This window comes from Schistocerca serialis, chromosome 8 (genome assembly GCF_023864345.2).
Source record: "Schistocerca serialis cubense isolate TAMUIC-IGC-003099 chromosome 8, iqSchSeri2.2, whole genome shotgun sequence".
Lineage (NCBI taxonomy): Eukaryota > Metazoa > Arthropoda > Insecta > Orthoptera > Acrididae > Schistocerca > Schistocerca serialis.
This window is the reverse complement of record NC_064645.1, coordinates 226,317,146-226,341,216: the sequence shown is the minus strand read 5'-3', so window position 1 is coordinate 226,341,216 and position 24,071 is coordinate 226,317,146. Positions and strand designations below refer to the sequence as shown.

Sequence of the window (24,071 nt, the reverse complement as noted above, 5' to 3'; positions counted from 1 at the left end):
ATTTTATCATTCAGGTACTGCATATTGTACTGGGGAGGATGGGAGGCCCACACCTTCAAAGAAGTGAAAGTTGGAGACAATTTGAAACAAGTACAGAAACATTACTTGGCAGACTGTTCTGTGTGGCGATCTGCAAATCCCACCATTTCAACCTACTACTCAATTTCATCAAACATACTTTAATTTCCTGGGAAGTTTCTCAAATTCAGTATAAAAAAATCCCAATAATCCTTTTTTCCATTTATCAGAACTACATACAAACCAGTTGCAATGGTGGTGTGCATGTCAATCAGGCGTTTTTTCTCCATCAGTTGTGGCAATGAGTTCACAGCAGATGTAAGTTTCGCTGTGTTATCCGAAACCATTGAAAAGGCAGCATCGCTTTCATTGTCTATTCCCTGAAAGATGTGGTCAAGTAAAAATAAAAATTTTAGTTAAGTACAGGCAGCAATTAATCATAAGCAGAGTAACTGCTCCATCATATGGGAGTAGAAACATTTCATTTATGTCATAAATAAATTATGAAAAGTCTACAAATCTCTATACACAATGAAGTTGCTATTAAAACGATGAACAATGAAATTATGTCACACCATATTCTAAGTGTAAGAATGACATCAATTGTAACACCACTGAAACCATTGTGTTCTCTTAGTTTCCCAGTCCCCGAATATATCTTTTAATTGTTCAGATTTTAAGATAAGAATTTTGTAAACCTCACTGATGAATAAGCATGTTCTACAGTACATAAATAATTTTTCATCATAAATTTATCTGCTCCATGTACAACAATATTTTCAGTGTGATGAATCCACTGAAAAGTACTGTCTGGTAAATAACACATTAAATAGCTAAGAAAGAGGGACACCACCAGTTCTATAATTCTTCCTTCCAGCCCAGAAACCACTCTTCTTACAGCATACATCTGTGTGACAATGACAGTATGCATTAGCCATATTGTATAACAACTGTTGCGCAACCCCACTTGGTGAAACATATGCCACTGAAGTGACAAGACAAGAAAGGTACGATAAAATAAAGTCATATAATTAATTTTTTGTGTGTTTGCTGGTATATGTCTGCAGTGCCGGTACACATGGAAATCCCCATCCCATATTGGCATAGCAGGCCACTGGTGGGGCCAAAAGAAAATGGAGCAGCCCATTGATGAAATGGAGTATGGGGAGGTGATTAGTTTTCTGCATTTGAAAGGGAACAACACTGCAACAATGGATACTGAGTTGATGGAAATGTACGGCAACAATGCACCATCATATGACATGGTGGTTAGGTGGTGCAGATGATTCCAGTGAGGTCAAACAAGTCTGAATGACATAGAATAAAGTGGCTGACCATTTTCCTGTGTAGAACCAGAGAAGCAGAAGTACTGGTGCTTGAAGACTGACATATCACTATTGAGGCAATACTGGAAAAAGTGAGAAACAGTCATCAACCAGTTTTCAACATCTTGCGTGATATTTTGGACATGATAAAGGTCGCTGCTCACTGGGTTCCACGATTGTTCATACTCATTCAATATTTGCTGCATAAAGGCAGCAGTGGAAACGTTGCAGCTGTGTCGTGCCAATTCACATGATTTCTTTGGTCACTTAATGACCTTGAATGAGTGCTGGGTGTATCACTCTGACATCAAGACAAAAGTTCGAAGCAAGCCATGGAAATCTGTGGATTCAAAATTGCTGAAAAAGGCATAGACCCAACCATAATCCGGTAAGGTGATGCTGAGTGGTTTTGGGACTGCCATGAAACGATAACAACAGATTATGCACATCCTGCCACCTTCCCCATATATTCTCCTGATATGGCGTCCAATGCCTTCATCACATTTCCTGAGATGAACGTATCATTGCATGGCACTACTATCTTTGTCAATACTGCATTACACAAATCATTTACACTGGTTGCACTATAGAGGAGCCTCTGGAAAGAAATGCAATAAAAATGAATGAAATTAAATTATCAATAATTAAATATTATAGTGGTAATATAAACCACATTATAACCATCCCCATTACCATTATGGTTTATGCCTGTGGGCCTGTTCCTTCTTGAAGGGCAATTATACTCCTAAGAAATTAAGGATCTTCTTACATTCTGTTAGAACACATTTTAGTAAAATTCTTGGAATTCTGATAATGTCTACCAATTCAATACTTTGTTCCATTTTGTTTATTGCCTTGTATTCCATCATTTATACAGAAAATGTTTAGTTCCTGTTGTATATCAATTTTATTTTTATCCAAGTGTGTGTAGTCTGCCACACATCTTAAAAATTTCATTTCATCAATTTCTAATTTTTTATTCTCTCATCTATTTATTGTCCAGCTCTCCAGGTGTTTGTTAATACTGGGACTGCTTTCACCTTACAAAATTTTATTTGTGTTAATTTATGAGCTTTCTCCCTTAACATTCTGTTAAATATAGCATAGACAAAAAAATGCTGATTTTATTGGTAAGCTCCACTTTCTCACAGAAAGGTTAAGTTGTATATTAAGCAATGGAAAATCCAGGATGGAATAATGACAATATTACAAAATAACAAATTGCTACTCAACAAAAAGACTGTCAAACAAGCGACATTTTGCCCAAAAAGGCCTTCATCAGAATTAGACAAAATACACAATCACAACTCACACACATTATCATAGTCTCTGGCTGCTGAGGCCAGACTGCAAGCAGCAGCACATGAGAGGAGATGCAATCTGGGTGGGGAGAGGGGGGGGGGGGGGGAGGGAGGGATAAGGAGGAGGGAGGAGGGATAGCAGGATAGGGGTCGGGGATGGTAAAGCGCTGCTTGTGGTGGCATACAGGGATGAGGTGGAGAGTGGGTAAGACAGTTGGTGGGGAGGAAGGGGCAGTAGAAAAGAAGAGAAGTAAAAAGAGTGTGGCTGCATTGATGGAATAGAGAGCTATGTAGCGCTGGAATGGGAACAGGGAAGGGGAGGGGTGGGTAAAGGACGATGACTAATGAAGTTGAGGGCAAGAGGGTTACAGAAACATACGATATATTGGAGCGAGAGTTCCCATCTGCACAATTCAGAAAAGCTGGTATTAGTGGGAAGGACCCAGATGGCACAGACTGTGAAGCAGTCACTAAAATGAAGAATGCTGTGTTGGGCACCATGCTCAGCAATTGGTTGGCCATTCATGTAGACAGACAGGTTGTTGGTTGTCATGCCCAAGTAGAACACAGCACAGCGATTGAAGCTTAGTTTGTAGATCAAATGACTGGTTCCACAGGTGGCCCTGTGTTTGATCAGACCAGTGATGCTTGTGACCCCACCGGAATAGATGGTGTACACAAAAACAACTAAGGTCATACACTCCCATGTCAGAACTGTCGAACATGAAGACAAAGACAGGAGTTAAAAATGACTACATGTTAATCCTAATTGATGGAAGAGAAGACAGCTGAAACCAGGGATGTGGAGAAAGGTCTATAAAATACGCCATTGATAAATGGAGGTCCTGAACTAAAAATTAAATGACGTTCACCATATTGCTACAAAGAATAACAAATAAAACGCAGTCAACAGCCTGTGCATCATCCACTAAAATAGCCAATAACTCAAACGGCAAACACAAATGAGAACATAACTGGTTACAAAACTGGCATTCTGTCAGGAAATGGTGGACCATCAAAGGTTGAGCGCAATGAGCACGAAGTGGTAGAGGAGCACCACTTGACAGATGGCAATGACTAAAAAGACAGGGCCTGATACGCAACCTAATTAAAATGATCTTCTCATGGCGAGAGGGCTGAGAAGAGGTTGTGCAAGCTGCTGGGAGAGGCTTAATAACACAGAGCTTGTTCCCATGAAGGGAAGACCAGTGATGACGGCAAAATGACACCACCTGCTGACACATGGCAACAGAGAGACCATAGGAGGGAATGTAAGAACTAGCAGGCTGAGGTACAAGGACTCCAGCCTTGGTAGCAGCGTCAGCTGCCTCGTTTCCTGTCAGACCAATGTGACCAGGAACCCACATAAACATCACAGTGGCACCATGAAGAGTGAGCAAGTGACAGCTTTCCTGGATCCATTGCACTAAGGGATGGATGGTGTGCAGTGCACAGAGGCTTTGAAGGGCACTGAGAGATTCGGAGCAGATGACGCAATTGAAAAGTCTGTGTCACCATATGTACGTGTGGCCTGATACAAGGTCAAGCATTCTCCTGTAAATAATGAGCAGTGTTCAGGAAGCCGATACCAAAAAGCATCAATGACAATGATGAAGGCACACCAGACACTACAGTGAGTCCCAGAGCCATCCGTATACATATAGAAAATATCGCGAAGTTTTGTGTGAAGATCGTGAAACAGAAGGCAACAGAGCGAGGCTGGAGTAGTGTCCCTAGGAAGCGAATGAAGGCCAAGGTAATCATGGGCCAACCCATGAAGCCAAGGTGGTGAAGGCTTCATACCCACTGGGAAAGCTGCATGGGGCATGAAGTTAAGCTGCCGCAGCAAGAGCGAAAGCGAACTCCAGGAGATAACAGAGAAGAGAGACGTGCCCTATACTGGCGATCAAATGAGTCCTCGAAGAAGGAGGCATATGATGGGTGGCCATGCATGACACAAAAATGTCTTGCGTATCTGCTGAGGAGGAAGTCATGGCGGTAGAACAGCAGTAGTTCACCAGCTTTTGCGTACAGACTCTCAGTCAGGCTAGTGTAGAAAGTGCCAGTGGCCAAATGGATGCCACCATGGTGGTTAGTGTTGAGACGGCATAACAGGGACTGACGTGCAGATGCATAAACGAAACACCCATAGTCTAGTTTCAAATGGACAAATGACTGATACAAATGGAGGATGGTTAGATCTGCCCCCAGGAAGTACTACCAAGGACACGTAAAACACTGACTGACCACATACAACAGGCTGCCAGGTAAGACATGTGGGAAGACCAACAAAGCTTCCTATCGAGCTTCAATGAATGGAAGAGCAACGAGCCCAAGAGGTAAAGACAGTGGAAGAAACAAATTGTGCCACCAGAAATTTGTACAAACAGTTTTGTCAATGGAAAAATGAAAACCATTGTGGATGTTCCATGAGTAAAGAAAATCAAGACAGCGCTGAAAATGCCCCTCAATGAGACAAGTCCAGAGAACTGCAATAGATGGCAAAATCTTCAACAAAAAGGGAGCCGAAGATGCCATACGGGAGACAGGCCATTAAAGGGTTAATGGCAATAGCAAAGAGGATGATGCTCAGCACAGAACACTGAGGCACACCTTTTTCTTGGATAAAGGTGTCCAACAAGGCAGCACTCACGTTTACCTTGAAAACTCGGTTTTTTAAAAACTCCTCAAGGAAACAAGACATGTGGCCATGGAAGCCACACATGTAGAGAGTACAGAAGAACCAGTCCTCCAGCAGGTGTCTTAAGCTTTTTTCAAATTGAAAAACATGGCCACAGTCTGGGATTTCTGCAGAAAATCATTCATGATTTGGGTGGACAAAGTAATGAGATGGTCAACTGCAAAATGCAGAGCTCAAAATCCACATTGTGCAGCTGTTAGTAAACTGCGAGACTTGAGCCACCATACCAATCGAGCATGAATCATACATTCCATCACCTTGCAAACATAGCTGGTGAGAGAAATGGGGCAGCATCTAGAAGGAAGGTGTTTGTCCTTACTGGAATGGGTATGACAGTGGCTTCACACCAGCATCTGAGAAATACGCCAGATGTGGTTGTACGTATAAAGCAGGAAGTGCTTGCCCACAAGAGAAAGGTGTTGCTACATCTGAATGTAAACACCGTCTGGCCCTGGGGCGGAGGATCGGGATGAAGTGAGAGCATGATCTAGCTGCCTCATAGTACAGGTGGCATTGCAGCACACATGATTTAGAGAGGAGAAGTGTATCTCTCAAGCCTCCTGCACTCATTTCTGATGTAGGAGGGCTGAGTTATAGTGGGAGGAGCTTGAAATCTCCACAAAATGGCGGACCAAGGTGTTGGAGATAGCAATAGGGTCCACTATGACATGATCTGCTACTGTCAGGCCAGAAATTGGGAAATGGATATTGGTCCCAGAGCGTCATAAGCGATTGGTCAACACGGTGGAAGAGGGAGCGGAACTGTTAAAAGAACTGGTGAATGAAATCCAGCTAGCATTTTTGCTATCCCAAAGAATGCAATGACACTGTGCACACAACTGTTTATAATGAATGCAGTTTTCCATCGTAAGCTGCCATTTGGGGCTGTAAATTGGTGGCATAGGATTCACCAAACGCTTAGCACATGGGAAATGGTCGATCGAGTGTGTCAGAGAGAACAGACCACTCGAGATGATGGGCAAGCTGGGCAGTACAGAAGGATAGGTCCAAATGGGAATGTGTGTGCACGAAGCCTGAAAGGAACGTGGGCACTCCTGCGTTACAGCAGAGGAAGTTAAATTGATTGGGAAGCTCAGCCAAGAGGGCAACTCTCGGACAGGTTGTGGGAAAACCCCAAAGGGTATAGTGTGCATTAAAGTCATTGAGCAGCAAAAAGGGATGAGGCAGCTGCCCAATAAACTGGAGGAAGTCTATCCTGGTGACATCGAATGATGGAGGGATGTAAACGGTACATAGGGAAAAGGTCAAGTGAGGAAGGAAAAGACAAACTGCAACAGCTTGAAGGCAGGTAGTCAGGGAGATGAGTTGACAATAAACATCATCCAGTATGAGCAGCATGACTACCCCATGAGATGGAATGGAGTCCTATGGAGGGAATGTCAAAACAGACTGGGAAGCAATGCGAGAATTCAAAGCAGTTGTGAGAAAGCAATTTTACTTCCTGGAGTAAGAGAACAAGCAGACGTTGCGATTCTAAGCACAGCTGGAAATCCTCATTGTTTGATTGAAGACCACAATCATTCCACTGAAGGAAAGTCATAATAAAGAAAGGGAAGGAGCGAAAAAATGAAGAGGTGTCACCTAGGCGGCTGCCGAGTGCCAACCCTCAAAGACTCATTGCTACAGGGCACAGAGGCTGGAGGACCCTGCTCCATGAGATCTACAGAGGCATCGGTATCCTCCCTCTGTTGATCTGCGGAGTCCGGGACAGAAAAATGGACGGCGGTGTGCACCGGTGACACGGAGGTTGGCCAGGTGAGGGTATCACGTGGCGACACTGCCGAAGACGATCTTCGAGTCGGTGAAAGAGATGACCGTTTGCCTTTGTTTGACTTCTTGGAGCATTTCTGTTTGGCAGAGGAAGACTCAGATGATTGTTGGTTGGAGGGATGAAGAAAGTCTTCACGGGAGTATTTCTTCTGTTCTTTCTGGCCTGCTGGTTGTGTAGCAGGCGACTTCAGTCTGGGAGGCGAATGCTGAGTGGCTTGTTGCACAGCTGGACAAGGAGACGGCGATGCTACCATGACATTGGGTGATTTCACAACTGCAGTGCCGACTTTTAGGTCACATGTCTGCGTGGCCATCTCCTTCATGGAGTGTGATGTAGCATGAACAGTACTGTAAGTGCCAGATGGTATAACACAGGGTTTATGGCTAGCCAATAACCTGCGAGTGACAGGGTAAGACACTTCTTCCTTTATCTGGATCTCCTGGACAACCCGCTCATCAAGATACATGGGACAATCTTGAGGGGAGGTGGCATGGTCACTATTGCAGTTGATACAGCGGGGGGAGGGGGGGGGGGGGAATGCGAAGAATCGCCCTTGTGTGCATCCCTACCACAGGTTACACATTTGGCCAGGCGTCAACAGAATATTTGAGTGTGGTTGGTTGAAACAATGACACTGGTAGCCTTGCATCGGGTTTGGAATGTACTGTCAGACTGAAATAACTTCATTGCCTGCTTTGATCTTGGACGGAAGCACCACTCTATCAAAGGTGCGAAAAGGAGTGCATATGGGCACTTAGGATGCATCTACCATTTTCATCACCCAATGGATGGCAATGACATCCTGATCAGAGAGTTGTGTTTGGATTTCTGCCTCTGTCAGACCATTGAGCAGCCTAGTGTAAATAACACCACAGGAAGAATTCAGAGTTCTATGGGACTTAACACGAACAGGATAGCCATGGAGAAGTGAAACGGCAAGCAGTTATTGTGCTTGAAAATCAGAAGTGGTCTCCAAAGGCAAAGTGCCATTGCATAAATGAGAGCAGGATTTAACCAGGCTGGCAACTGCATCAACACCATTCTGAATAAGAAACGGATTTACCTTTGCAAGGGATTGACTGTCTTCAGTACGCGAAACCACGAGGAAACGTGGTGCAGCTGGGAGGGTCTTTGAATTGTGAGCTTCATTCCGTTTACATTTGGTAGATGTGGATTGAAAAGATGATGATTGGCTCATTGCGAGAAAATCCCCCATAATTGCTGGTATCTCCGATGGCGACCTCCTTCCAACTGACCACCAGCGTCACCCCCCCCCCCCCCCCCCACAGTTGGTTTAAAAAGAGGGAGGGGTGCAAGGGGACCGAACTGTGAGGTCATCGGTACCTTGTTTGCAATGGAACAATTACACAAGGGAAAGAAGAAAACAAAGAAGATGTACGGCACAATAACAGGAGAAAGGAAGAACCAGAAGAACGACAGAAGGACACCAAATACTATAATGGACAAAACTGGACAAGAAACAGTGAAAAAGATTAAAAACAAGAAAGCAGACTACCGTGGCAGTCTGACCACGAGGATAAAAAAGAAGAAGCCAGCCACTCTGCAACACATTAAAACCTCCACCCTAAAAGCACTACCGTGGAGGACACAGAGGGACAAAGGACATGTGCTAAAACTCAGATCAAATGATAAAACCCACCCTCACGAGTAAAATGTAAAAGTAAAGCTGCTGTTGAGGCACTGTCACCCAACACAGAAGGTAGGGTGCTGGGAAAGTTAAAAGTCCGCCACAGAACGGCTAAAAGTGGGCAGTCCAGCAAGAGGTAGACGACTGTCATTTGGCAGCCACAGAGACACTGAGGTTGGTCCTCGCGACAGAGGAGGTAACCACATGTGAGTCACACGTGGCCAATGCCCAATGCGGGGCTAACAAAAGACAACTGATTCCCTGTGAGAAACCCACAGGGAAGACTTCCACACATTCACAGTCTCCTTAATGACACACAGTTTGTTGTGCATACTGTTACGCCACTCTGTCTCCCAAAGCCAAAAAACCTTGCAGCGTAAGACAGAACGCAGGTCGGTTTCAGAGATGCCCACGTCCAGGAGCGGTTTCCGTGTAGCCTGTTTGGCCAGCCTGCTGGCAAGTTCATTGCCTGGGATCCCGATGTGTCCTGGGGTCCACACAAACATCACTGAACGACTGGACCATTCCAGGGCAGAGATGGAAACCTGGATGTTCACTACCAAAAGATGGCGAGAGTAGCATGGTTGATAGCTTGTATGCTGCTCAGGGAGTCAGGATAGAGAAGAAACAACTCACCAGAACAAGAACGGATGTACTGAAGTGCACGAGATATGGCCACAAGCTCTGGAGTGAATACACTGCAGCCAGCAGGCAAGGAATGCTGTTCAATATGGTCTCTGTGGGCATAAGTGAAGCCAACATTACCATCAGCCATTGAGCCGTCAGTGTAAACAACTTCAGAGTCCCGGAACACATCAAGAATAGGGAAGAAGTGACAGCGGAGAGTGGTGGGGTTAACAGAGTCCTTAGGGCCATGCAAAAGGTCCAGACGAAGCTTCGGCCGAGGTGTACACCATGGAGGTGTACGTGACTGGACCTCAAGTAGAGGTGGTACAGGGAAGGACTCCATTTCGAAGAGAAGGGATCGCACGTGAACTGCAATCATGAGCCCTGACCTGGGCCGCTGATGCAGGAGATGCAGATGGGGAAAGGAGATAGTAATTTTGATGCTCAGGATAACTGCGAATGTGTGCAGCATAACTGGTAAGCAGCTGCTTATGTCGGATCCACAATGGAGGGACTCCGGCCTCCACAAGGACACTGCTCACTGGACTCGTTTTAAAAGCTCCCATTACTAGACGAACACCACAGTGGTGCACTGGGTCAAGTAAATGCAATGCTGAGGGTGCCGCCGAACCATAAACCAGAATCCCATAGTCCAGGCGGGATTGAATAAGGGCTCTGCAGAGTTGCAGCAGTAGAGTATTGAGTTGCTGCTAGCACTCCCACTTAAACTGACAAAGGTGAGGTAGCTGGGTCAATCGGGTGTCGAAAACCAGTCCAAGGAAACGATACATCTCCACTACAGTGAGTGGATCATCATTAAGATAAAGTTCAGGTTCTGGATGAACTGTATGATGCTGACAGAAGTGCATGAGACACTACTTCATGGCTGAAAACTGGAAGCCGTGAGCTAGAGCCCATGACTGGGCCCTGTATGTAGGTGCTGCACAGCAATTCCAGTACTGGAGGAGCAATATGAAATGCAGAAGTCATCCGCATACAGAGAAGGGGTGATTGATGGCCCTATAGCTGCTACTAGGCTGTTAAAAGCCACTAAAAATAGAGAAACACTCAATACGGAGCCCTGTGGAACACCATTCTCCTGAATATGGGGGCAACTATGGGAGGCACCGACTTGGACACGGAAAGTACGGAGTGACAGGAAGTTTAGGATAAAAATGGGGAGCGGGCCCCGGAAACTCCACTCATACAATGAGGCAAGGATATGATGTTGCCAGTTTATGTCGTATGCTTTACATAAGTCAAAAAAGACGGCAACCAGGTGTTGGCATTTGGAAAAGACTGTTCATATGGCAGACTCAAGGGACACAAGATCATCAGTGGTAGAGCACCCCTGGCGGAAGCCACCCTGACATGGAGCCAGTATGCCACGTGACTCCAGGACCCAACCCAACTGCCGACACACCATACGTTCCAGCAGCTTACAGAGAATGTTAGTGAGGCTGATGGGTTGATAGCTATTCACATCAAGCAGATTTATACCGGGTTTTAGCACTGGAATGATGGTGTTCTCCTGCCATTGCTATGGAAAGACAATATCGCACCAGATCCAGTTGAAGATGATGGGGAGATATCGCTTGTAGTCAGATGAGAGATATTTAATCATCTGACTGTGGATCCAATCCAGCCCAGGAGCTGTTTCGGGGCAATGCGAAATGGTGCTGAGGAGCTTCCACTCCGTAAATGGGGAGTTATAGGGTGCACTGCGGCATGTAGTGAACAAGAGGGCTTTCTTTTCCATCTGCCATCTGAGGGTGCCAAAGGCTGGGGGGTAGTTCTCCGACACAGAGGCTCAAGGATAGTGCTCAGCAAAGTGCTCGGCAATCACGTTTGTGTCAGTAGAGAGCACGCCATTGATGTTAAAGCCGGGGCCACCTGTTTGGGTCTGGTACCCAAAAAGACGTCTGATCTTTGTCAAGACTTGGGAAGGTGACATATTGCACCCAATGGTTGACACACACCTCTTCCAACACTCCTGTTTCTGTCGTTTTATAAGCAGGCGAACACTGGCATGGAGCTGCTTAAAGGCTATTAGGTGCTCTAGGGAAGGGTGCCACTTATTTCCCTGTAGAGCTCGCCGATGCTCTTGCACCATCTGGATATATTGCAGACAGTTATTCCTGCATCATCCCTATCCTGACAGCCACAGCTTCAATAGGGGGTTGAAGGGGCACAGGTTCACTACATACCGAGTAGGACAATAACACAAACTCCATCTGACACAATAATATGTTCGCTATGGTTCTTGCAATATTCTCTGTCGCCGTGAAGTGTAGGGGTCCACATTTCCTGAAACCAGGTTTCCTGGAGGGCAATGCAGAAAGCAGGTGTAAAGCTTAACAGTTGCCGTAGCTCAGCCAAGTTGTGGAAAAAACCGCCGCAATTCCACTGGACGCAGAGGTGATCATGAGACGGGTAAGGCATGAAACACTCAATGAGGCAGAATGAGATTTTCACTCTGCAGCGAATTGTGCACTGATATGAAACTTCCTGGCAGATAAAAATTATGTGCCGGACTGAGACTCAAACTCGGGACCTTTGCCTTTCGCGGCAAGTGGTAGAGCACTTGCCCGGGAAAGGCAAACGTCCCGAGTTCGAGTCTCAGTCCGGCACACAGTTTTTATCTGCCAGGGAGTTTCATATCAGCGCACCCTCCGCTGCAGAGTGAAAATCTCATTCTGGAAACATCCCACAGGCTGTGGCTAAGCCATGTCTCTGCAATATCGTTTCTTTCAGGAGTGGTAGTTTGCAAGGTTCGCAGGAGAGCTTCTGTAAAGTTTGGCAGGTAAGAGACGAAACACTGGCAGAAGTAAAGCTGTGAGGATGGGGTGTGAGTCATGCTTGGGTAGCTCAATTGGTAGAGGACTTGCCCACGAAAGGCAAACGTCCTTAGTTCGAGTCTCGGTCCAGCACACAGTTTTAATCTGTCAGGAAGTTTCACTCAATGAGGCATCTACACCTCGGGGTCATCCGCTGCCACGGACTTATTTCCTGAACAGGCAATATCCATTGTGTCTGAGGGTTTGGCAAGATCTAAGTACTCAGCGGATGCCAGAATCTTCACCTCATCCTCAGACACAGATCTTGTAGGCAGTGGTGGTGTGCGTGCCACCACAATTCCCTAGGTCTTGGGGGTCTTCTTTCTGGATTTCTCTCACTGATCCTTGGGTTTCTCTGGCTGGGAGGGCTTCAGTGATTCAGTCTTCAGGACTGAGGATGATCATGAAGCCCTACGACCAGCTGCTTTTGGGCACTTCAGCCACTGGTGGGTGTCATCTTTCCCACTAGCAGAAACCTGGGAAGGGAGTGACCCAAGGGACCCCTTTCTATCGAGAGGAGCCGAAGAAGACTTACACTTCTCTGGCTGAGAAGTGGGGACCGGTGTCCCTGATGGTCAGGGGGACAGTGCTCCTGAGGTAGGTGGTGTGGGAGCCAAAGGGAAGGAAGTGCCCCCCACCAACAAGGGGGCAGGTTTAGTCTTCCAGCTCTGAGAGCCGACTGCAACTCGCAGAACTGATTGGGCTACAACTGTTCTTGTAGCAGCGGCATAAGAGGAGGTCATAGCCACATGATGTAGGCGCTCAAATTTCCTCTGGGCCTCAGTGTAGGTCAGTCGGTTCAGGGTCTTGTATTCCATAATTTTCCTTTCTCACTGTAAAATCGTGCACTCTGGTGGGCAAGGAGAATGATACTCTCTGCAGTTTACACAGATGGGAGGTGGGGCATATCGAGTATTGGGATGGAATGGAGGTCCACAATCTCGACATGTAATGCTGGAAGTACAGCAGGAAGACATGTGGCCGAATTTCCAGCACTTAAAGCACCGCATTGGGGGAGGGATATATGGCTTGACATCATGGTGGTAGACCATCACCTTGACCTTATCGGGTAATGTGTCACCCTTGAAGGCCAAGATGAAGGCACCAGTGCAACCTGATCATCCCTTGGACCCCGATGGATGCGCCGCATGTAATGAACTCATTGCTCTAAGTTGGTGCGCAGCTCGTCTTCAAACTGCAAAAGAAGGTCCCTTTGGAATATAATACCCTGGACCATATTTAAGCTCTTATAAGGCATGATGGTAACAGAAACATCTCCCAGCTTGTCACAAGTAAGGAATGCTCATGAATGGGCAGAGGATTCCGTTTTTATCGAAACTGACCCTGACCGCATTTTGGACAAGCCCTCCATCTCCCAAAACTTGTCCTCTAAATGCTCTAGAAAAAACTGAGGCTTCATCGAGACAAAGGATTCCCCATCAGCTCTCGTACACAAAAGGTACCGGGGCAAATAAGGTTCGTTGCCATCCTTAGCCTGGCATTCCTCCCATGGTGTGGCCAGGGAGGGGAGCAATTTAGGATAAAACTTTCTTACATTGTACTGAGACTTGGAATGCTTAGAGACTGCTGGTGTCTGATCACCAGCAAGTGATGACGTGGTATGCTTCATCGTGCATCATCTGTCCTGATACCACCCACTCGGACCAGGGGCCCTCCCCATGAGTGCCACCCAGTCGCAGCAAAGGCCACGTGGCAGGATAGCCATTTCCAGGAGTCCTGATGCCCCAGGGTGACGGGTATCTACTCCTTGGCATACATGGGCAGTTAACGGTGCGGGCATCAGCAGAGTGATCCCTGCGTAGTCATGGGCCTACAACCAACAGGGTACATGGCGGCCCCATCACAAAGGACTGGCTACTGTGCTGGACATGAGGTGCAAAGAATTCCATGGTCATTGTTGGCACAGAAAACGACACTGCATGGTGGGTGGAGGAAAATGCACCCAGGAAGGTGTCCTTGCTCAAGAGATGGAGGATGAGCGGGACTGTAATGCCATGACAAGAAAGTGCGCTAAAGATCTCCATGCATAACATACACGATGCACCATGTTAGGCCCAATTGGCTTGCTCTTTGGGAAAATTTTGAAAAATGGAGGTCACACCCTACAGGTGACCATCACATAAAGGCCGAAAGGCGTGAGAACCCTTTTAGTCGCCTCTTATGACAGGCAGGACTACCTCAGGCCTATTCTAACCCCCGGAATCACAGGGGGGCCCAGAGAGGAGCTCACCCATCTTAGGTGATTGTTCACACCTCAGGTCACACCTCCAAAGCACCTAACAGAAGAACCAATCGGCAATTTGGGAAGGTAGCCGCTCAGGCAATCACCTCTCCCCGTGCCTGGCCTGTACTGGGGGGTATGTGCGAACCCCACCTGTTGACCTGAGACTGGGAATTACGCGTTACCCTGCCAACTCTTATGGGTCAGACACATGGGCCAGCCTTCAGTAGTGCACAAGGAGGAAGGAGAAAAAGAGGGACCTCAAATGATGAAGCAGAGGAAGCACAGCAGAAGGTGAATGAAGAAAGAAAAAAAGGAACGAAGAACTGTGGTCAGACTGTTCTGATATAAGCCACTGTAAATGCAGAACACATTCTGAAAAATATCCCAGACTTATTCACCAGGGAGGGGAAAAAGAATAGCAAGAGATTGCACCACAAAAGAGAAAAGATGCTGCAAAGGCTGGAGCCCTATGGTAGCCAAGCACGATCCCGCTATAGAGCGGTGAGCCCCTGGGGGTGGAGGATGTATTGGACAGGCCTTGCATCTAGGTCTATTACAGGGATATGAGCCATGAGGCAAGGAGTTGAGAACAGGGGTTGTGTAAGAATGGACAAGGATATTGTGTAGGTTCAGTGGGTGGTGGAACATCACTGGGAGCGGCGGGAAGGATAGTGGACTGGACATTCCTCATTTCAGGGTATGATAGGAGGTAGTCAAAACCATAGCAGAGAATGTGTTTCTTGCACCAGTCCTAGGTGGTCAGATGGTGGGAATTTGGGAGGTGGTGGGTCACTGGAGAGATAAAGCATGTGGGACCCCAACACAACCCCTGCTCCCAACGCCTTGCCTCATGTCTCATATCCCTGCAATAGACCTAGATGCAAGACCTGTCCCATACATCCTACCACCACCACCTACTCCAGTCTGGTCACAAGCATCACCAATCCAATGAAAAGGAGGGATAACTATGAAACCAGTCATGTGATCTACAAGCTAAGCTGCAACCACTGTGCTATATGCTACATGGGTCTGACAACCACAATCTGTCCACATGAATGCCACCGGCGAACTGTGGCCAAGAAATAACTGGAACAACCAGTTGCTGACCGAGCCTCCCAACAGGACATTCTTCATTTCTATTATAACTTCACAGCCTGTGCCATCTGGAGCTTTCGTTTCAACCCCAACTATTCTGTAACCCTCCTGGGCTCCACCTTCATTAGTCATTGTCGTTTATCCATATATCCCCTTCCTTGTTTCAATTCCAGCACTACATAGCCCTCCATTCCACCAACAATGCACCCTCACTCTTTTTTACTTCTCTCCTTTTCTACTGCCCCCCCCCCCTCATCCTCCATCTAACCTCCCAAATGCACCTAGCTGCTCTACCCTATCTTCACCTCATCCCTCTATGCTCATACAAGCAGCACTTCATTGTCTCCCACCCTACCCTGTTATCCCTCCCCCATCTCCCTCTTAACCCCACCGCCCAGATTGCTTCTCCTATCATGCGATGCTGCTCGCAGTCTGGCCTTAGGAGCCAGAGATTGTGTTTGTGGTTGTGTGAGTGTTTTCTGTCTAATTCTGATGAAGGCCGTTCTGGCCGAAGACTTACTTGTTTGACAATATCTGTGACTCAGCATATATGCTATATAGTGAGTAGCAATCCTTCCTTTTATAATATTGTCACTAAAATAAATATTAATACTTAGGGCCTAAGTAAATGAAATGGGATATTTGTTCTGTAATTTAATCACTTACAACTATTTTGGTCCTTAAATATCGATTCCCCTGGAAGCCTGTCACCTTAGTTTTTATTCTAATATCTTTTTATTGCAATCGATTGTTGCATTTGTCTTCATAATGAATGCTGGTTTTGTTCAAATTTAAAATATCTTCGGATCTGTTAGAACAAATAAAAACCATGCAAAGTTTAGTCTTTGATAACTAATCTGATAGATAGGGTGAGGCGAAAGGTCGGAAACACCCCTACAAAAGTCGAACAGTCTGAGGAATCATAATGGCGTCCAGTATAGGCCACCTAGGACTGGTGCAAGAAACACATTCTCTGTCAGGGTTATTTCAATATATTTCAAACAACAAAAGTGAATAACAAAAGTTAACAGTTTATGGTGACTAAATATTTTCACACTGAACCTCTGAATTATCAACTTTTAATGCTTAATGAGATTTCAACAAACAATATCTCACACGATAGTGACAAATTGTATCTATTATCCCTGAAAGCTAAGCATCTCTATCTTTTTTATTTATTGACATTGACATCTTTTATCTCTGTTTCGTTACACAAATCTTCTCCACATTCAGACAGCAAATGAACACACATCAGTATCTCCCATACTGTTATATTTGTGTTTTATTTAATGAACAGTTTATGACAAAAAATTGTGCTAATTTAAAAGTGGTCAATCATATGTGTTAGCAGACACCACAATTTAAGAGTGTGCCAGAAGATGCTTCTGTTAAGAAGGTGGAAATAATTGTTTAAATAGTATTTAGCAATAGTCAGTAGTCATTTAACATGAGTGCACTTGTGCAAGAATACTGGCTTATTTATTTATGTACCAACTATTACTTATTGTAAATGATGTGTGTGTAACTGGAAGTTTATGACATTTATTTTATTTAAATATTGTTACAATATTTTTATAATATATCAGTTTAGGGCGGGAAGTAATCATGTCTGTAAAGCTTAAGGATGATGTATTTTTGGTGGGGACAGCCTTCATCCAATGGGGAAGTAGACAGTAACGAAACACTACAGGAGTCAAACTGCAGATGGACTTTTCGAGTAAAGAGCTCAAGGGAGCAAATCAGGACACTTTTATGTTTGTGCTGGAAGAAGACACACCTGCCTGTGGTAATGCGTACAACTTGGATGTATAACTGATAAGATTTTGGGTGAGGATTTTAACTTTTGCTAGTTCTGGAAGAAAGCAGACTTGTTTGTAGTAATGTACATGATTTGGGCATCTAGGTAATCAATTGTGGGTGGTGAACAGCTGTTAACATGCTTTAACTTCTGAAGGTTCTTTTACTTTAAAAGATTTGAATGTGTTCCTGAGTATGACTAACTTTTGTCACTTGATTTAGAGGACTGAGAACAGAAACACTATGAGCTACTATTCTTTGCATCTCGAGTTTAATTTGTGAATCATCATGTTGAACTCTGACGTGTTTTGAGCTGGTGTATGGTGATTACAAAATGAACTTAGTTTTTGTTTATCTTTGATGACTATTTAGTTCGGGGATTTTGTTGCCATTCTCATAATGCTGTCTGTTGTGACTGACAATTCGCAATTTTTCACAAAAACAACTTTTATTGATGTAAGTTCACAAGGTTGATGAATGAACATACGAATGAAAGGTAACAATAACAAAAAAAAGTCTCCTAACTGAGACAAACAAAAGTTCACTTCTAATTTTCCACAAAGGTTCGTGGTAACACACACACACACACACACACACACACACACACACACACACACACACACTGGTAACAGTCCAATTCCAAGACGAAGATGTTATCTTCAACAGTCACAGTATACGAGGTCGGCATCCGGTGTGAACTGAATTTCGGACCTGGTTCTGGCCCCTATACAGCTGTCTCCAGCCAATCAGGTTTTGGCGTAGTGATACTTCCTGCAAGCTGTGGCTCGAGCTCCCCCTGCAGGAAGTAGTGCTAAGAATGTCTGTTTCCATTACTTTGTATGTAAATAGCCGGTGTTTAACATGATGATTTTGGGTACACCTTGGGCATAGACAACCTCACTCATCCTCTGTGGTGTTATATGGGTTGCCGGCCCTCAGGGGCTACCTTGGCTCCGGTATAACACTGTCAATATAACTTTACTGCATTTGATAAAGGTATATGCTGTCTGTATTTTAACTGAATTTCATTGGACCACTTCTCATTTATTTGATAAATCATTTCTTGAACAAACAATATTCAACACAATTCTGTCATCTACATCAATTACAGGCACTATAACAGAATCCTTGTTATTAAGTTAACCTTTGTTTTGTACCCCTGTGTATTTTTTAAATTAACAATTGCAGTCAATGCACAGCCATTTGACTGCAGAATCACAGCTACAAGTTATTATTTGCAGTGAATTAGCAGCAAGGCAGGAAAGCAAACATCAACGATTTGGCCCTGTGACTACATCCCATTTTTTTAAGCCCAAGTATCTAAAGTATGGGTAACCACAAGTAAAACACAACGGGTTTGCTCGTATGGGCTGCTGTTTGTGAGAGCAACTATTCTGCAGTAACCATTAGCTACTGTCACAATTGGTGTTTTCACATATGGAATATGAATTTAATCCCTTTAGCATTACAATTGTAATTCTAATACTTTATTCTGCGATCAAGGCCACAAAGCTATTGCATGATAGGAAGTTTGTGTGTTTGTGTTTGTGTGTGTGTGTGTGTGTGTGTGTGTGTGTGTGTGTGTGTGTGTGTGGGAGGGGGGGGGGGGGCGGCTGTGAACATGAGATTTTGCAGCAGTTGCTTGCATGAGAATGACTAACAAACATCACGTGTGGAGAAGTTAGGCACAGACCTTCAAGAGAGAAGAAGAAGGCTACGTAGAGGCGTGCTAAGTCCAAGTCTGCAGCGGCCAGCAGCAGCCGAGACCTTGTGGCAGCGCAGTTGCTGCGGTTGCCACGGCAACATGGCCTACCAGCAGCAATACTTGAGTATTGCTCATCAGTGTGGGACCCGTACCAGGTCGGGTTGACGGAGGAGATAGAGAAGATCCAAAGAAGAGCGGCGCGTTTCGTCACCGGGTTATTTGGTAACCGTGATAGCGTTACGGAGATGTTTAATAAACTCAAGTGGCAGACTCTGCAAGAGAGGCGCTCTGCATCGCGGTGTAGCTTGCTCGCCAGGTTTCGAGAGGGTGCGTTTCTGGATGAGGTATCGAATATATTGCTTCCCCCTACTTATACCTCCCGAGGAGATCACGAATGTAAAATTAGAGAGATTAGAGCGCGCACGGAGGCTTTCAGACAGTCGTTCTTCCCGCGAACCATACGCGACTGGAACAGGAAAGGGAGGTAATGACAGTGGCACGTAAAGTGCCCTCCGCCACACACCGTTGGGTGGCTTGCGGAGTATCAATGTAGATGTAGATGTAGATGTAGAACTCCGAGGCAATGGCAGTATCTACACTTTTGGTAGCAGCAGTACAGCAGATGCAGCCAAAATGACCCACAAGTTAAGTACTTGCATCAGTAGCATTAACATGTGTGAAACCACAAGGTCATCATCAGTAATGGAGCTTTCACCGATTAAGCCATCACCCGGCCTGTGGGACCAGTTAGTCCAAGATCTGAACGTGAGAACGTGACAGTGTTAAGAGAGACGATATTAGTGAGGCAGATAATCCAAGATCAGCAAAGGGAGATGCAATTTCAGATGATTCAATGGCATTGTTAAGGGAAATTCAGAGAAATCTGAGCTCTGAAATCGGGGTCTTAGGTAAGAAATAGGTTCAATAAAAACAGAGATAGCTTCAGTAGAGACAAGTGTAGCAGAAAGTATAAAAGCTGAGATGAAGAAAATTAAATCTGATTCAGAAGGCATAATTCATTCAAAATTAGAAGCTATAAGGGCAGAAGCAGACAAAACATCTAAGGAGTCAACACAGTGGAAAAAAAATTTGGGGTCAAGATGGAAAAGATACACAATGAACTGGGCAGTGAAGCAAAAATTTGTGTGTAGAGGCAAAAATGCCCTTGAGGATATGACCAGTAACTCTGTTAACAATTTGTTGGGTTGAGTAGCAGATTGTGAAAAGGAAGTGCTTAAAAATATAGAACATTTTGAATCAATATTAAATAAAGAAGCTGTTAGCATGAACAGCAGTTTAAAGACAGGATGACAGAACTAAATTCCTTAGCAGTGAATCAGCTTAGTTCTGTGATAGCTGTTCCATGGTTTAATCAGGAATGACAAAGTGTTATGCAAATGATGAAAATTAGCATCCAGCTGATTTTCTTGCTGTGTATAAAGATGGCTTTTTGAGATGAATGTCAGGAGAGGCAATGATTAACTTCACTAAAAGACATCTCACGGACAATGTATAATCAGGTAAATTTAATGAATGCTTCATTTACCACCTATGATGTGTTCAGAGTTGTTTCCTGAACAAACTCTGGAGTGAAGGTAAAAAAATGCGACGTCAGAATGAGTTTCTAAATAAACCAGATTTCAAACACAGAAGTGGGCCAATGCAGGATTTTTGTGTGTGTTAACCAGCTAATTTGATGCAAATAAATCGCCCATTGGGAATGCTGATTGAAATGACAGTGCTGAAGAGGCACTTACCAGAATATTTACAATGAAATCTTACAACCCGACAAATTCCATCGATGAATTTTTAGATTTTGCTGAGAAGCTTGAACAGGCATTGAAATTCAAGCCTTATAGTGGGAACAGCACACAGGAAAATGGGTAACAGAATGGGAATATCCACAATATTAATATCCACAATAATGATAGTGATCATAACAGAAATAATTATCACCATAATAATTATTATCAAAGAGAAAATGGAAACAGAAACTTTCATAATGGAAATCAAAACCAGGAACTAAGATATGAGGAGCGGAAACCTCATGAAATGCAATACCAGAATAAGAGGTCAAGAAACTTGAGATGACTGCATCTCAGGTCTGTAGGTGGTGAAATAAACTGATGTTGAAAAGGACAAGTTATTTTAAAAATTCTATGGGTGTCAACAATGTGGAAAATAAGCCATAATACTGGAGATGGAAGATATAAGAAATCAAAATAAAATACGGAATAATTTTAAACAGTACAACCATAAGGAGGGCAAAATAAAGTTGGTAAAATGTGCTGAGAGATTCGATAAAGATGATAAGGGCCAGGAGAATTTATTTGGGAAGTGACTGATGGAATGAATTTACATTTGCTGAGAGATTCTGTGATCAAAACAGAGGCAGAGGTGAATCTGAATTTGGCAGTGGTGGAATGTATGATAAATTGTAAATGAGGCACTGATCAGTAGCAAGATAATTTTGTATCATAGAAATTAAATGAAGCTATCTGTGAACGTGGCAAAGCAGTAGTCTCGTCAAGTGGAGATGAATTTTGTGGTACATCAACAGAAGTATGTGAAGGTATTTGTAGGTGGTGTAGCAATAGTCTTGTCAGATTGTGACAAATTTTATTATTTATCAGTGGGACTGGGTGATTTATTGTTAAAGGGATGTAAAGGTGATGTTTTATGTGCTGGAGCTGTGAAGGTTGAAGCTACTGACCTAGATATCTTGCAGGAAAGTATTGGTGCATTTATTTCTATTGATGGAAGTGAACTGATGACTTTTGATAAAAGCATGAATTATGAGTGGATGTGGGAGGACGAATGTGAAAGTAATGTGATAGATACTAGATCAGAATGCAGTGTGTTGGAGTCATCTGAGAGTAGAGAAAATGTTACAGAGACAGAGACAGTTCTGAATTTGGTGAAAATTGAATGTATTGTGAATTCTGATGTGGTGCAATGCAGTAGTGGCAATTTGTGTGTTGTATCGGAGGAGGCTGACAAAGTAATATGTGATGATCTCTACAATGTATCGACAGGTGTAATAGATGTTTTAAGTAATGAATCTTATGAGTATTTGATAGATGTTATGAAATTATTTGCGATAAAGTTAGCAGTGATTTGGTGAATATAGGTAAGGACTTGTTTAAGAGGGGTGAAGTTTTAAGTTGTGTGCTTGTTGTGAGAATGTAGCAGCTACTGATATCATTAATTCAGAGGACGGGAGCAGTAAATTTGATGCTTACGAGGATGATGAAATGATAGTTTTTGAGGGCAATTTAATTCCCACGGATGAGTTGGAGGTAAATCAGGAGAGTCTAAGAATGGATAATGAAAACGACAGTTATTGCGAAATTATAATATGCACCAAAAATACGGAAGAGAAAGCAAGGGTCATTGAAAACGATCTTTTGAGGGAGCAGTGCTTAGAGAGGAGTGAAATTTAAAATGTGCAGCCTGTAAGTGAGGTGACTGATTTTGAAGAAAAAATAAAGTGGGCACCTCTCGAAACTAAAAATGGCTTTGCAGTGGTAATCACAAGTTTGGTTGGTAAAAGTAAAAGTTTGTTAGTGAATGAGGAAAGAGGCTTCAAATTTGAGCAATTCAAAAACTTAAAAGAGTGAGATTCAGAACATACTCCAACTGGCGAGAAAAATGCAACACTTGCAGAGTTGACCTTGCGAATGAAAAACATGGGCTGTATTGATATAAGTGTGGATATAAGTGTGTTTATAAGTGTAATTTCATGGTAGTATGTGAGAATATATTATGATTATATTGCTTTTGTAAAGGGTAAACATGATGAATTTAACATGTATGTGAAATGTGTGGAGGCACAACTTAGTGCAAGGAGTGAGCTAATATTGGTTGCACAATTCTTGGTGCAAAGAGGTCAGCAGAATATAATTAATTTTGTTACTTACAAAAGAGTGAAATTTAAATCACATTGCATGTAAGATTACGGGGAAAATTTGAAGGGTTATTTAAATATGTTCACTGCAGTATTTTGGATGGGTTTCTCATGTCGTATGTGAAGCTTATTTGTAATTATTACACAAATGATTGTCAGATCATCATCATCACATTCACACAGCAAATGAACACAGCATCAGTACCTCCCATATTGTTATATATGTGTTTTTAAATAATGAGGAAAAGGAAAATCTACCCCTTTTCCTAGACTTCTCCAGTCCTTTTCCTTCACCCTTCTTCCTTCTCCTTCAACCCTTCTGCCTGAAGAAGGAGCCACTGGCTCCGAAAGCTTGCCAATCACGACAATCTTTTATGTGTGTGTTCTGCTGCCACTTGGCGAGTAGATTTTTTATCTGTCAATTTAAATAATTTTATCAAAAACTGATTGTTTTCATTGTTATATCATGGAAAAAGCATGTCAGAGTTTAACTATTTGAGAAAAGTCATATTTCCATTAGTTTTTACCATTAGTAAGAAGGCTTTTATCAGTAACTGAGTCCAAATGAATTTCATCTCAAAAACCCAATCTCAATTGCACAAAAGTACCTTTCACTGTTTGTATTAGAATTGTTGCAGTACTGATGCATTTTATATCCAAATCAATAAGACAAGTTTCCTTACCTTGATAAACAGGCATATTATTATTATTAGTATTATTTTTTTTTTTGCTATGTTCAACTACGTAGAAGCTTGATCAAGAAAAACTCAATAGTAGGTTGATCATAATCCTAGATCTCTAATTCTCACAATGAAAACAAATGAGCGATTGCTGAGGCTTTTGCGCAAAAGAACAGCATCATTCATTACATTTAACTCAAATATCTCATCTTAGAGATCTCTGATATAGTTCTGGTTTGGCACATATGATAATATGATGCATCCTTAAGACTTGATATGCAGAATTGTTCACCTAAATTAATTAACAAAAATGTTTTGAGCATCTAAAAACATCCAACAGCACTGTCAGGAAAGGTAATTTTGTTAACTTATCTGTCATCATCTTAAAAATCT

The 24,071-nt window shown here is 43.6% G+C and overlaps 1 protein-coding gene across 1 annotated transcript in view; it reads right to left on the bottom strand.

Annotated features, from left to right (window-relative positions):
* The window catches only part of LOC126416759 (protein sly1 homolog), a 187,107-nt gene that overhangs the window by 72,833 nt on the left and 90,203 nt on the right, over positions 1-24,071 (bottom strand). Inside the window, exon 9 of the mRNA XM_050084599.1 lies at positions 263-398. Within this exon, the coding sequence (XP_049940556.1) occupies positions 263-398 (136 nt within the window). The remainder of the gene's footprint in view (positions 1-262; positions 399-24,071) is intronic.